The 17,113-nt window shown below is 40.6% G+C and overlaps 1 protein-coding gene across 1 annotated transcript; it reads right to left on the bottom strand.

Annotated features, from left to right (window-relative positions):
• Positions 1 to 14,260: 14,260 nt before the first annotated feature.
• On the bottom strand, positions 14,261 to 16,993 carry LOC139443278 (sterile alpha motif domain-containing protein 15-like). The gene is made up of 3 exons (XM_071224253.1): positions 16,865 to 16,993; positions 15,065 to 15,163; positions 14,261 to 14,437 (listed from the first exon to the last, which is right to left on the bottom strand). Exons 1-3 carry the CDS (start codon positions 16,991 to 16,993, stop codon positions 14,261 to 14,263), a joined length of 405 nt encoding a protein of 134 aa, XP_071080354.1.
• Positions 16,994 to 17,113: the final 120 nt, after the last annotated feature.

Below are 17,113 nucleotides of genomic sequence, written 5' to 3'. Positions count from 1 at the left end.
GGTGCATCACTTCGGGCTTTCCTCCCACATTAAGCTGACACGCCGTGATATAACTGTAATACTGTTAAAAGCGGCGTAAAACCCAACTCACTCTCTTTGTGATGTGTGATGTCATTAATTGTATATGTGTGATGTGCCATGTGCCATATGTGTCATGTGTCATGATGTAGGTGATATATGATGTTCACAGTTTATCATGTGATGTGCGTCATGTGAGATGTGTCATGTGCAGTGTGATATGCGTCATGTCATATGTGATATGTATCGTTTGATATGGTTCATGTGTCATTTGATAAGCGAGATGGGATATGTATAATGTTATGTGTGCTATGTTCTGTGTCCTGCGATATATATCTTGAGATATGTTTCAAGTGACATTTGTCATGTTGTATGTGTTAGTTGATCTGTGTCATGTGTCTCGTGTCATGCCCCATATGTTGTGCGATGTGTTGTGTTATATGTGATGTAACGTGTGACGTGTCATGTGATATAAATCATGTATCATGTTATATGTGTTCTGTAATGATTAATTGTATGTGTGATGTGTCTTGTGTCATGTGTTATACGATGTGTGATATGTGATATGTGATGAAACACGTAACATGTGATACATGTGTTATGTGATGTGTGATATGTGATGTGTGATGAAACACGTAACATGTGATACATGTGTTATGTGATGTGTGATATGTGATGTGTGATGAAACACGTAACATGTGATACATATCATTGTACACTGTGACATGTGTCATGCGATGTTTTTTTGTGATATCCGATGTGATAAATTTAAAATGTGTGATGTATCATGTGTCATGTGATGTATCATGTGTCATGTATTGTCTTGTGTCACGTGTTATGTGATGTGTGATATGTGATATGTGATGAAACACGTAACATGTGATACATGTGTTATGTGATGTGTGATATGTGATATGTGATGAAACACGTAACATGTGATACATATCATTGTACACTGTGACATGTGTCATGCGATGTTTGTTTGTGATATCCGATGTGATAAATTTAAAATGTGTGATGTATCATGTGTCATGTGATGTATCATGTGTCATGTATTGTCTTGTGTCACGTGTTATGTGATGTGTGATATGTGATATGTGATGAAACACGTAACATGTGATACATGTGTTATGTGATGTGTGATATGTGATGTGTGATGAAACACGTAACATGTGATACATATCATTGTACACTGTGACATGTGTCATGCGATGTTTTTTGTGATATCCGATGTGATAAATTTAAAATGTGTGATGTATCATGTGTCATGTGATGTATCATGTGTCATGTATTGTCAGGTGTCATATGTCACATCTCATGTGATATGTGATGTGTCATTCATGATGTGCCATATGACATGTGCCTTGTGCCATGTGCCATGTGATATGTGCTATGCTAGAGGTGATATATAACATTATTTGATATTTATTACGGGATATGCGTCATGTGCAGTGTGATATGCGTCATATCATATGTAGTGTGTGTCATGTTTTATGTGATATGAATCCTTTGATATATTGCATGTGTCATTTTTATATGTGAGATGATAGATGTGTCATGTAATATGTGATATGTGTCATGTGATGTGAAGTATATGATGTGTGTCATGTGCCTTGTTGATATTTGATGCGTGTTAATCATCATAGTAGGTGATATATATGTGGCATGTGTTGTGTGATATATGACATGTGTCATGTGATGTGACATGGGACGTTTGACGTGTCAAGTTGAATGTGGTATGTGCCGTATGTCATGTGATATGTTTTATATCTGATATGTGTCAAGGGATATGTCTCGTGGGTCATATTTCACATGTGTATTGTGGTACATGATATTTGACATGTGTTATTTGATATGTGTCATGGGACATGTGATGTGTCAGAAACGCGGTATGTGTCCTGTGATGTTTGTCGTTCGTAATGTGTCATATAGTATGGATATGTGTCATACGCCATGTGATATGTGACATTTAATATGTGATATTTGTCATTTGACATGTGTTATTTGAAATGCGATATGTGTGATGTGTCATTTTATACGTGATATGTGGCATGCGATGTGTGGTGTGTGGTGTGTTATTTTGTCATGTGGCATATGATGTGATAGAGGACGGTTAATAGGTGTGTGTGTGTGTGTGTGTGTGTGTGTGTGTGTGTGTGTGTGTGTGTGTGTGTGTGTGTGTGTGTGTGTGTGTGTGTGTGTGTGTGTGTGTGTGTGCGTGTGTGCGTGTGTTATGTGATATGTGTCAAGGGACGTTTTATGTGTCAAGTTGTATGTCGTATATACCATGTGTCATGTGAAACGTCATATATGTGATATGAGTCATGGGATATGTTTCGTGCGCCATGTGTCATGATATACGATATGTGTCCTGCGTCATGTGATCTGTGTCATTTAATATGTGATATGTTTAATGTATGGTCTGTGGTATGTGTGATGTAATGTGTTATATGTGATATGTGGCATGTGGCATGAGAGTAGAGTAGAGAGAGTGAGTGAGTATGGTTTTGTGCCGCTATTAGCAATATTCCAGCAATATCACAACGGGGGACACCAGAAAAAGGCTTCACACATTGTACCCATGTCGGGAATCTAACCCGGGTTTTCGGGGAGATGAGCTAACGCTTTAGCCACTAGGCTACCCGACCGCCCCAGAGTAGAGTAAAGTAACATACATATATACATACTGTTTATCAAAGTCTCATCTGATAAAAAAAAAGTATACAAGATGAAATGCATGAAAATATTCAGCTGTTCCATACGGACCTTGAATTACTTTTTTATATAAATTAAAATCAAGTAGAAGTACACTTACATTTAAATACAGAAATAAAGTTACTCCATACGCTTACTTAGCATTCGCGTGATGAAAGGGTCAAGAAGTAACCCTGAAACACCGTTACAAACATTAAAGTAGTTAATGATAACCGTTTCATGTCTCCATCTTCACAGAATATGTTAAAATTGAATTGATATATTACACAGATGTTTACAAATTAGTATTTTGATGTTTTAAAAGTGGAATAGTGCCCTGAAAGTCAGCTCATCTTAGTCCTATAGCATGTAGCAAACGGGAACCGATGTCTCTTCAGAGTAGTGAGTAAAATGTATCGACCACAGATTAAGTTCACGTCCGTGTTATAATTCATTCCTCCCCGTTCACGAAGTCACGACGAGACCATTATTCTCCATTATTAAGACTAAATTACGTATAAATTACTCCAGCATTAAAACTTCAAATTATGTATATATTAATAAATATTTTTGAATAGGCGCTTATGGTCAACAGTTTTGGCATGTCATGTTATAGTTGAATGCTAATCGGGAAACAAAAGGAAGTAACACAACTTTGAAATACCACCTATGCCATTTCATTTTAAAAGAATGTTTCATGCAATTTATTCAGGTTTACACGTTTGAATTAATCCAATTTGATAATGTCATTGCTCTTAGAAGTACAAGAGTAAAGTACAATCGACGAAGATACACATCTGTGAGCGGTAGTGACAGAGAATTAGTGACAAAGTGCAGCAAATACTAATTTTATTTACAGGGTTTGAGTCGTGATGAACTTGTCTTGAAGCAGCTTCTTTTATCAGTAAACATTAAATATTTGTGGAATGATCGGATTTTAGAAACCGCAGATATGTTACATCGCGGCGCATGCGCATGGCGTTGCGGTTAGGCCCGGGCTGTCTACCTTTATTCTGGTCGATTTGGTAAAACTTCCGCCCGTATCCCCCCTAATATATATATATATAACTAAAGGCATTGGGAGGCAATGCATACATATAAAGCTTTTGAAGGGGGGATATGGGCGGACGTCTTTCCGTAAAGTGACACACCAAGCTATCACTGACATATAAGGGGACCCCCTTAAACCAGCACCCCTACCCTAATTGTTTTTACTAATCACTATGCCTGACTGATTATAAATATCCAACGTTAAGTGTTGTCAAGTATGCAGGTTTTATCGGACGGCTGTATAACTACATGTATTTGTGTTAATGAAATCAAACGTGTCAATTATGTTTTATTCAAATAACGATGAATTACGTTTGATGATATTTGCATTTACACCTTTGTGTATAGTACACCTTTCTTTAGTAAAAGAGGGAATTTACATAAAAATGAAATATTTTTTTTAAATGATGAACAGCTTGAAGTAGTAAAACAGTTTTGCTACTTAGGAAACGTCTTTACAAGTACTGGATCATATTCTTTGTGTTACAAAACATAAGCTGGGAAAGGTGTAAAAGCTATGAATGTATTGTTATCAAATATTAGAAACTGTAATTTTACACCAAAGACACTGCTCCAATTATTTTATTCTTTCGATACATCTACAATGTGCTATGGTTGTGAGGTATGGGGTACGGTAAACGCACCTGATATTGAAGGGATGCATCTTAAATTCTGTAAGAAAGTATTAAATGTACGTTCAAAGGAATGTAATATTGCTGTATATGGAGAATTAGGTCGATATCCTATTTACATCAATAGATTTTTTAGATTTTTTAAGTACTGGTTTAAATTAAATAATACTTGTAATTGTATATTACAGGTTGCATTGTGATAAAGGTGTGAAAAATTGTGCAAGGTATGTAAAAGATATGTTGTGTGCAAATGGTTTTACATATGTGTGGTTAAATCCTTTGTCTGTAAATCCTATGTTATTTGTCTCTTTGTTTAAACAAAGACTCATTGATAATCATAAACAAAATTGGAACTCAGACCTCAATAATAGTAGAAAGTTGATGTTGTACAGAAATCTAAAAGTAACTTTTGGTTTTGAACTATATCTCAATATTTTACCACGGGGTCTACGGAAATATGTGACAATTATTAGAATATCGAGTCACAAGTTAAAAATAGAAGTTGAACGTTATCACAACATTATCAAAGTTCTTAGACACTGTGCTTATTGTCAAGCTAGAAGTGTTAACGTACTTGAAGATTAATATCATTTTCTATTAATATGTCCCAAATATAAAGAGTGAGTGAGTGAGTGAGTGAGTGAGTTGGGTTTAACGCCGCTTTTAACAGTATTCCAGTCATATCACGGCGTGTCAGCTTAATATGGGAGGAAAGCCCGAAGTGATGCAGGTCTCAGACGTTTACCACTTCGGTTAAACCCACGAGCACGGGTATGGTGCTGACAAACCTAGAAACATAATCGGGGCGAACTGGGATTCAAACCCACAACCATAGGTTTCAGGCTTGTCCAAGGGACGCAACTCTGCACAGCAAATCGCGGCGCCTTAGACGACTGGGCCACCCATGCCCCCTCCAAATATAAAGATAACGGGGTAAAATATATACAAATATACTATTGGGAAAGACCATCTGAATTAAAACTAGTTAGCCTGCTACAAACAAGTTGTAAAACACAACCTATACATGTATTAAATCCTGTTTACAGCAAATATGAAATCGTGTCCTACCTCCATTGTCAATATATATTTGTGTCGTACCTGTAAGAGGAGGGGCAGAAGCGCAAGTCTTTTTCATGAATAAATATCTCTTCTGTGTTTCTTCAAAACGAAGGAATGATTTGAATGAAGGAACATGTACAGGGTCATGAGACAAATGTTTTCATAACGCTAAACATTGGCTGAATTATGTTAGACTTTGGTAGAATTATGTCTTGAATATTTTGTCTTGAGCAAAGGAAAGTTTTCGACAAAATATTGCTTCGCGTTTCATGCCTTAGGATTTACCCATGGAAACAACATGGTCAACTGTGTAAAACCGGCCACAATGCTGAGGGTTTGAGGACAAACGTTTTGTTACAGAATGAAAATGAGACGTGGTTTAGATGAAGGTAGAAAAATCATTACCTCTTAGTGTGTCCAGCGAACTGTCTCCACGTTGGTCGGGCAGGGGTTGGGTGGCTGAGTACACGTTTTTTCTCCAGTATATGAGAGAGGGTTGTGTTTGTAATAAAGCCATGTAGACAATATACACCACACGCATATTTCTCAATCTCCGACATCCTTGAATGTTCTCTTTGCACATGTTTTGGTAGGCATCCATTTGGGGAATCATGTCGAGAATTCGAAGGTACTCTTCATCACTTCGTTCTGTTTCTTTATCGCCATTTCATGTTTCCAAAAGTTCATTTTCAAAGTTAATTCCATCACGTTGTCCAAACCGTCTGTGTTTTGCTTTGAAAATGTTACTGTCAATATCCTCAACACTTTGCGTATCGTATCGTAAGTCATCTTCCTCGCCGGGAGAGCTACCCACTGCTTCGCTGACTCTGCTTGGGGTGTCCATTGTTTCTTGATTGCCTGGACGCTGGGTCAGTTAGCAAGGGCAAAATTACTTGCGAAAATTCGCCTTCACATGTGTTTATATTTGGGATACTTGATTTTAAGCAAAACCCTAAATGATGTTCAGTATTCACCAACATAAACCCATTCTAGGATGCTTCAAAGTCACATTTCCTTAGTTTTGCAGAACATCATCTTATAATTATGGAGGTGTTGCGCGATTTTGACGGATCATTCTTCTTTGCGATATGCTATTCTGGCGCATGCGCATCCTGCGATGTTCTTCACTGACACCCGTGTACCCGTTCCACTATACATGTTACAGTCAATGTGTAAAAATGTCATTCCCTTAGGTAATATATAAAATGCCTGAATATTTTAGTCATTTTACAAATTGACTAATAAATCTGAATATTGTTCATTGACGCGTTGACTGGTTTTATACATTGACTGTAGCAAAGACAACAGTGATCTGTGTTGACAGCCTGGGTGTACACTTGTATCACTATATATAGCTTCGTTGTATACTGACATCCTGGGTGTACATGTACCACTATATATAGCTTCGTTGTATACTGACATCTGGGTGTACATGTATCACTATATATAGCTACGTTGTATACTGATATCCTGGGTGTACATGTACCACTATATATAGCTACGTTGTATACTGACATCCTGGGTCTACATGTAGCACTACATATAGCTACGTTGTATACTGACATCCTGGGTGTACACTTGTATCACTATATATAGCTTCGTTGTATACTGACATCCTGGGTGTACATGTGTCACTATATATAGCTTCGTTGTATACTGACATCCTGGGTGTACATGTGTCACTATATATAGCTTCGTTGTGTACTGACATCCTGGGTGTACATGTGTCACTATATATAGCTACGTTGTATATTGACATCCTGGGTGTACATGTGTCACTGTATATAGCTACGTTGTATACTGACATCCTGTGTGTACATGTATCACTATATATAGCTACGTTGTATACTGACATCCTGGGTGTACATGTTCCACTATATATAGCTACGTTGTATACTGACATCCTGGGTGTACTTGTACCAATATATATAGCTTCGTTGTATTCTGACATCCTGGGTGTACATGTGTCACTATATATAGCTTCGTTGTATACTGACATCCTGTGTGTACATGTACCACTGTATATAGCTACGTTGTATACTGACATCCTGAGTGTACATGTGTCACTATATATAGCTACGTTGTATACTGACATCTGGGTGTACATGTACCACTATATATAGCTACGTTGTATACTGACATCCTGGGTGTACATGTACCACTGTATATAGCTACGTTGTATACTGACATCCTGAGTGTACATGTGTCACTATATATAGCTTCGTTGTATACTGACATCCTGGGTGTACATGTACCAATGTATATAGCTACGTTGTATACTGACATCCTGGGTGTACATGTACCACTATATATAGCTACGGTGTATACTGACATCCTGGGTGTACATGTATCACTATATATAGCTTCGTTGTATACTGACATCCTGGGTGTACATGTACCACTGTATATAGCTACGTTGTATACTGACATCCTGGGTGTACATGTGTCACTGTATATAGCTACGTTGTATACTGACATCCTGTGTGTACATGTGTCACTGTATATAGCTACGTTGTATACTGGCATCCTGGGTGTACATGTGTCACTGTATATAGCTACGTTGTATACTGACATCCTGTGTGTACATGTGTCACTATATATAGCTACGTTGTATACTGACATCCTGGGTGTACATGTACCACTATATATAGCTTCGTTGTATACTGACATCCTGTGTGTACATGTGTCACTGTATATAGCTACGTTGTATACTGACATCCTGGGTGTACATGTGTCACTATATATAGTTTCGTTGTATACTGACATCCTGTGTGTACATGTACCACTGTATATAGCTACGGTGTATACTGACATCCTGTGTGTACATGTGTCACTGTATATAGCTACGTTGTATACTGGCATCCTGGGTGTACATGTGTCACTGTATATAGCTACGTTGTATACTGGCATCCTGGGTGTACATGTGTCACTATATATAGCTACGTTGTATAATGACATCCTGGGTGTACATGTGCCACTATGTATGGCTTCGTTGTATACTGACATCCTGGGTGTACATGTACCACTATATATAGCTACGTTGTATACTGACATCCTGTGTGTACATGTGTCACTATATATAGCTACGTTGTATACTGACATCCTGGGTGTACATGTGTCACTATATATAGCTACGTTGTATAATGACATCCTGGGTGTACATGTGTCACTATGTATAGCTACGTTGTATACTGACATCCTGGGTGTACATGTGTCACTATATATAGCTACGTTGTATACTGACATCCTGGGTGTACATGTGTCACTATATATAGCTACGTTGTATAATGACATCCTGGGTGTACATGTGTCACTATGTATAGCTACGTTGTATACTGACATCCTGGGTGTACATGTGTCACTGTATATAGCTACGTTGTATACTGGCATCCTGGGTGTACATGTGTCACTATATATAGCTACGTTGTATACTAACATCCTGTGTGTACATGTGTCACTGTATATAGCTACGTTGTATACTGACATCCTGTGTGTACATGTACCACTGTATATAGCTACGTTGTATACTGACATCCTGGGTGTACATGTGTCACTGTATATAGCTACGTTGTATACTGACATCCTGGGTGTACATGTGTCACTATGTATGGCTACGGTGTATACTGACATCCTGGGTGTACATGTGTCACTATGTATAGCTACGTTGTGTACTGACATCCTGGGTGTACATGTGTCACTGTATATAGCTACGTTGTATACTGACATCCTGGGTGTGCATGTGTCACTATATATAGCTTCGTTGTATACTGACATCTGGGTGTACATGTACCACTGTATATAGCTACGTTGTATACTGACATCCTGGGTGTACATGTGTCACTATGTATGGCTACGTTGTATATTGACATCCTGGGTGTACATGTGCCACTATATATAGCTACGGTGTATACTGACATCCTGGGTGTACATGTATCACTATATATAGCTACGTTGTATACTGACATCCTGGGTGTACATGTACCACTGTATATAGCTACGTTGTATACTGACATCCTGGGTGTACATGTGTCACTATGTATGGCTACGTTGTATATTGACATCCTGGGTGTACATGTGCCACTATATATAGCTACGTTGTATACTGACATCCATGGATGTACATGTGTCACTGACCCGTGAAGATCCGGGGTAGAACAGGTCTTCAGCAACCCATGCTTGCCGTAAAAGGTGATTATACCTGTCGTGAAAGGCGCCTAACGGGATCGGGTGGTCAGGCTCGCTGACTTGGTTGATGCATGTCATCGATCCCAAATGGGTGGATCGATGCTCATGATGCCAATCACTGGATTGACTGGTCCAGACTCGATCATTTACAGACAGCAGTCATACAGCTGGAATATTGCTGAGTGCGGCGTTAAACAACAAATCAAACCAAAACATACGTTATGCACTTTGTTTCATAAACTCTCTCCACGTTGACTATGCATTTGCACCCTGTTGCCGCAGTATTAGCCTTGGATTGATAACGTGCTTTCAAGCACACGCTGTATGAGGGGGCCTTCAAAGGATATCCGGGAGAAGTGTCACAATTTACACTCATGGCATTGGAGTCCAACCCCCAGAGTTTACATACACAGATAGGTAAACAGATACGTCAGGTAAAATCGATAAGAAGACTTGTGATATACACGATCGGTGTTTTGTTATTTATTTTGGTCAAGCTAGTTCACTTGAACCAATTGCTATATAAGGCAAATAATCATAAAAACCCATTTCACTTCATCACTCCTCCGCATCTGTTACGTTAAGTATTATGTTTTATAACCCCTTGGTAAATATCATAGTTTATGAAAGCGTTAAATCCTAGATAATATAAGGTATAAATATATCTATAACATTAAACTACGGTTATAACGAACTCAAAGGGACCATTAATTTTAGTTCGATGTAGCCGTGGTTCGTTATATGCATAAATACAGCATAACTACAGCAAATAGTCGGGACAAAAAAGTAAGTTCGTTATATCCGTCAGTTCGTTATAAGCGTGTTCGTTATAACCGTAGTTTACTGTAGGTAATACTGACTCACCACTGACTTTCCCGTCGGTGATTAAAATGATGTTGTGGATGATCATGGCCGTTGTCCCTGTTTGTCATGGTAACAATGCGAAGCAATTGGTTTCTTTTCCAGAGACACAATATATGTAGACGCAAACTTGTCACTTCTTTTGTAATAACCATGCACTCCGTATTTTTGACGTGACCCGTAATGGGGTGTCCTCAGATCTTTGTTTAGCGACAGCGAGAACTTAGATCTGATTTTAATGAGATTGAGGCCCATATGACTCTAGAGTCAAATTTAGGGGGAGTCATTTGAGCCTACTACACCGGCTGAAAATGAGAAGCAAAATGGGTGTAATTATATTGAATGCTAAAAACGTGTGTTTATTCCTTTAATAGTTCAACCGATGACAGCTAGCCTCGAAAACTTACAAGAACATGCTCACATCACGTTTATATTGCCACGGTGTTGTTATCGGACAAACTACATGTAGTATTCTTTTAAACTATGTTGGGTTCAGATCAGATTAGATTAGACACGCCCAAATTATAATTCTTGGATCGACGATCGATCATGGATCTCAGGCAAATAGAAACGGGTAGTCACTTTGGGAGGATGTCTTCCCACACGGAACTGATACACTGTTCAAAGCGTCAAACCTAGCATGTTACTTTACTAAGTATTAAGTAAATATAATCAAAAGCCCATGACGAAATTTGGCTTACCCCCATGAGAGGTGAGGTGAGGTGAAATGGGGTTTAACGTCGCGTCCAAGATTATTGCACTTATATAGCGACGTGCATGCACGTGTGTGTGTGTGGCTGCTTGTACTAGTTCGGACTGATGCCGATTTATGGTGCTAGCTCACTGAGATACCATGCCACAGTTTAACATGAATACCCCACTCAGACACAGTATACTGACTCCGAGCCGACCAGTCCTTGTTTTAGCCTTAATGCCTGACAGGGTAAGAACAAGTACCATCTTTTAACGTCTTTTGGTATGACGCGGTCGGGGATCGAACCCAGGACCTTCTACTCTCCGGGCGGACGCTCTACCACTACACCACGGAGTAGTTCCTCATAAGATGAAGACTATAATCGGTTTAATGATATTCTCTACTTTGCATTAAGAGATTTCTTGTCTAAAGCAAACGCCTTCGGTACACATCACCCTCTATTCCCATATCGGGGGCACGGGTGGCCCAATCGTCTAAGGCGCCGCGATTCGCTGTGCAGAGTTGCGTCCCTTGGGCACGCCAGCAACCTATGATTGAGGGTTCGAATCCCGGTTCTCCCCGATTATGTTTCTAGGTTTGTCAGCACCATACCCGTGCTCGTGGGTTTCACCGAAGTGGTAAACGTCTGAGACCCGCATCGCTTCGGGCTTTCCTCCCACATTAAGCTGACACGCCGTGATATAACTGGAATACTGTTAAAAACGGCGTTAAACCAAACTCACTCACTCACTCACTCTATCCCCCTATCATGAAGCTGCTGGCCAGCCATAATGTTACTAAAATGCGATTGAAACCTAATGCGATGAAGAATGAGTGCACTAACACTTTGTCCAGTGTTCGTTATAATACAGAATAAAATATTGTCAGAAGAAAAACCTTTTCGTTTTTTAGGCTATACCTGAGATACAATCAGTGGTGCGTGACACAGGATGTATACAATGGGTTATCTCCCATTAGTTACACGTACCATTTCATTCGTGACCAACTCCATTCGTGACAAACTCGTGTTATTCCGGGACAAGCCGAAAGGTTACGGAAGGGGGCGAGTGCTGACGAATGGTCCCAATTGTCACACACCTCTATATTCCCAGTTGCCACACAGCCTGGGAGGAGGGGATTAATTAACAACATCTACTTAGTAATGGACCAGTCCTAACAACACCTACTGGGTAATGGACCAGTCCTAACTGGAGTACACAGGATTACCACAGAGACCAAGGTATACATACTGATTGCCAAGCTGGGGTTTCAGCACAAATGTTATTGTCAAATGATATGATATGACTAAAAGGCAACTAATCTGTATTGAATGTATGGTTAATATATCTTACAACAATAAATTTGAAACAATAAGATATTCTTAGTTGTTAATGTATTTATTTTGCTTCACTAGAGTCAGGTCTGTACTCCAGTCTGTACTCCAGTCTGTACTCCAGTCCGTACTCCAGTCTGTACTCCAGTCTGTACTCCAGTCCGTACTCCAGTCTGTACTCCAGGCTGTACTCCAGTCCGTACTCCAGTCTGTACTCCAGTCTGTACTCCAGTCCGTACTCCTGTCCGTACTCTAGTCTGTACTCCAGTCTGTACTCCAGTCTGTACTCTAGTCCGTACTCCAGCCTGTACTCCAGTCCGTACTCCAGTCTGTACTCCAGTCTGTACTCCAGTCTGTACTCCAGTCCGTACTCCAGTCTGTACTCCAGTCTGTACTCCAGTCCGTACTCCAGCCTGTACTCCAGTCCGTACTCCAGTCTGTACTCCAGTCTGTACTCCAGTCTGTACTCCAGTCCGTACTCCAGTCTGTACTCCAGTCCGTACTCCAGTCTGTACTCCAGTCCGTACTCCAGTCTGTACTCCAGTCTGTACTCCAGTCTGTACTCCAGTCTGTACTCCAGTCCGTACTCCAGTCTGTACTCCAGTCCGTACTCCAGTCCGTACTCCAGTCTGTACTCCAGTCTGTACTCCAGTCTGTACTCCAGCCTGTACTCCAGTCCGTACTCCAGTCTGTACTCCAGTCTGTACTCCAGTCCGTACTCCAGTCCGTACTCCAGTCTGTACTCCAGTCCGTACTCCAGTCTGTACTCCAGTCTGTACTCCAGTCTGTACTCCAGTCCGCACTCCAGTCCGTACTCCAGTCTGTACTCCAGTCTGTACTCCAGTCCGTACTCCAGTCTGTACTCCAGTCTGTACTCCAGTCTGTACTCCAGTCCGTACTCCAGTCCGTACTCCAGTCTGTACTCCAGTCCGTACTCCAGTCTGTACTCCAGTCTGTACTCCAGTCCGAACTCCAGTCTGTACTCCAGTCTCTACTCCAGTCTGTACTCCAGTCTTTACTCCAGCCCGTACTCGTAAAAAATAAATATTTCTAAAATTTCTAAATATCAAAAGGCACCAGTTCAACATGTACCTGACAGACCTGCAAAGTTTGATGAAAAAATATTGAACGGTTTATAAGTTATGCTCCGGAAACGAAACGGACGGACGGAGACCGTTTCTATAATAAGATATCTCTGCCAAATCAGATTCGATTGTACAATTCCGACTATATCATAAGCATATGTTTATGAGTCATTATCAAATAGTAATGATACCAGGTATTCGCGAAAAGGTGAGCGTATCCTGCCCCACCGATGACGCCCGTCACAAACACATGCAAAGGCAAGTCAATGTGCACTTGAATAAAAAGACGGAAACGGGAAAGTCGAAATAGGGAATTGCATCGGACATTATTTTTGTCACTGGTGCGTTAAATTTCGAAATGTCCTCCACGTGTCTTTCAAGCGTTTTGAAAGCCTTAAGTAGGCCTTGAATGTTGTAACCTCCAACAACTGAGCAAGAGTCACATGACGCTCTTGGAAAGTTGACTATTGGAAAGTTGAAGTCATCCTTCTTGAGTGTTTTGTCAATCTGAATCTTTATGCGGAAGTGTAACGGTTATGCTGTTATTTAAGATACATTTAACAAAGCGAAACATACATCACCAGGTAGATTTTAGGTTTTAATATATTCAGAAACTACAACATCTTTCGGGCGGACACTCAACATCTGTCTATCTGAAGAACTTGTCATTCTTCTTGACAAACACTCTGAATGAGAGATTGTCCACCATCCGCCCCGTACGTTTCTTCTGCTCAAAGTACATGTACTTGAAGTCCTTCTGGGTGAGGAAGTGGTTCGTGCTGGTACCCTCGATACCCAACAGCTGGCGGATCTCCTTGGTGATGCGCTGAACAAACGAAGTCATGGGGTCTATAGGTTAATATGTTTGTTTGTTTGTTTGTTTGTTTGTTGTTAAACGCCGCACTCCGGGTAAAATGACAACCACATATGCACCTCAAGATGAGCAATTTGCTACTGATCATAAATTATGAAATATTTTTGATAGCACCTGTGGTTTGTTTGTTTGTTTGTTGTTTAACGCCGCACTCGGCAATATTCCAGCTGTATCACGGCAATCTGTAAATAATCGAGTCTGGACCAGACAATCCAGTGATTGATATCAGGAGCATCGATCTACACAATTGGGATACGATGACATACACCAACCAAATCAGCGAGCCTGACCGCCCGATCCCGTTGCGCCTTTTACAAGCACAGTTGCCTTTTACAAGCATGGGTTTCTGGAGATGTTCACCCGGATGTTCACGGGTTTAGAGCCCTAGAGCATGGAGTTTGGGCAGTTGATTGTTATAGTATCGTAGACCTGTTTCTTACAATAGTATATGCAAGGTCAGCTGACTAAATGGGTGTTTAAAGTACTTTATACACTGTCACATGAATTAATATAATTGTCTTACAGCCGGTCAACTATGTTAGGTCGTATATACGAGAACATTTTACTAGAAACACTGACCAGGATGTCATCGAACTTCATTACACCCATCCTGGGTAGCGAGGAGGCGTGCACACAGATCAGCTTACGGCCGTTGATGAAATTGCGGCGGAAACATTCCTGAAATAAATAAGTACATCTGGAGAGGTGAGGGGAGGCGAAATGGGGTTAAACTCACCAAGTGACCCGCTTTACAATAAACTAGTGTTAAGCATATCGGAGTTATGCCCCCTTTTCTTGTTAGGTGTGTAACCTCTCTGTCGTCTTTTGGGGACACGGGTGGCCCAGTCGTCTAAGGCGCCGCGATTCGCTGTGCAGAGTTGCGTCCCTTGGACACGCCAGACACCTATGATTTTGGGTTCGAATCCCGGTTCGCCCCGATTATGTTTCTAGGTTTGTCAGCACCATACACGTGCTCGTGGGTTTCACCGAAGTGGTAAACGTCTGAGACCTGCATCACTTCGGGCTTTCCTCCCACATTAAGCTGACACGCCGCGATATAACTGGAATACTGTTAAAAGCGGCGTTAAACCCAACTCACTCACTCACTCTGTCGTCTTTTGACGTCAAAGAGGGAAATCAGTTTGCGTCATTTACGGAAGGTTATTTTATGTATTGAAAGTATAACGTTATACATATATATTTATGTCCTAAAGAAATTTGGCAGAATTTTGTTCGCTCACAGTTCCTGTAAAGCTGCAAAATGAAAAAAATCACGCACAATACAACTATCGGTGTAAGATAAAATGCGGCGAAATTTGCTGTTTTTCAACGCAGAATAAATTCTTGGATAACTCTTAGCAGTGTCTTTTTTCGAAACCAGTTTAATACTTGCAGTTAAATTTACGACATTAGATGGGAAATTTAATATTCCACATATCTGTGTAATTTTACAGCCGGACGTAGATCCAGTGCCGCGTGAGCGCAATTCTCGCACAACGTTCACTTTTCAGATCTTAGGAAAATGTGCGTCAGAAAAAAAACTCGGCATCCAGCGGGTTAACGTCGCGTTCAGGTTTACTGCACTTACCTAGCGACATGCATGCACGCGCGCGCGTGTTTGTGTGGCTGCTTGTTTTAGTATGGTATGAGACACCATGCCGCAGTTTTAATACGAATACCTCACTCTGATACATTATACTAACTCCGAGTTGACCAGTTCTTGTTTTAGCCCCTGAATGCCGAGTGCCAGGCAGGGTAACAACAAGTACCATCTTTTAACGTCTTTTCGTATGATGCGCTCTCCGGGCGGACACTCTATCCACTCGATCACGGAGCCGTCAAAATGTACATAATTTTCCATAATACATGTACTAACCGACAGAGGTAATTGTTACTTAAAAGTGTCTCAATGCCCGAGAATTATATAATTATAAGCCTGGAATGTTCGCCAAATGAGTCCGCTACAATTTATTTACTGTTTGCATTGTTCTTAATGATTTCAGGCCATTTCATGGGTATTGACGTGAAACAAGCGTTACGTCTCAAACTGCCCTTCCCCTTGAAATGATCGAAGATCAGTGTGCGAGCATGGGTTGCTGAAGACCTATTCTACCCCGGATCATCACGGGTCACATTTTAGCAACATAATCGGGGCGGTCAGGGATTCGAACCCACAATCATTGTTTCCTGGCGTGTCCAAGGGACGCGACTCTGCACAGCGAATTGCGGCGCTTTAGGCGACTGGGCCACCCGTGCCCTCTATTTTAGCATCAGGTAGGAAGATGTAGTAAGTCTGGTTCAATTACAAGGGTTTGCTTTATACACCAGCTATAAGATGTATAATGTTATCCTCCAATCTTATCTAGTTGAGTGTTTTACCTTGTACAGAGGGAAGCCTATCTCCTCGACCCAATCGGCCACCTTGTCCACATCCCAGTACAAACACGGAGCAACGTTTGCCTTCCTGTCAGATTGTACAACTTTATAATTGTTGTAAGACCTGTACATCTCGCCCACTAACACGCACGAAATGCACCTGATTGTGACGTCATTAAGCACAATGACGTCACGTTTCTAATCTACCACATACGTGTATTATGTTCGGTCTTTTCGTATTTGTATTTGTAG

Source organism: Haliotis cracherodii, unplaced genomic scaffold (genome assembly GCF_022045235.1).
Source record: "Haliotis cracherodii isolate W230 unplaced genomic scaffold, xgHalCrac1.p SCAF_5, whole genome shotgun sequence".
Lineage (NCBI taxonomy): Eukaryota > Metazoa > Mollusca > Gastropoda > Lepetellida > Haliotidae > Haliotis > Haliotis cracherodii.
This window is presented reverse-complemented; position numbering and strand designations above follow the sequence as displayed.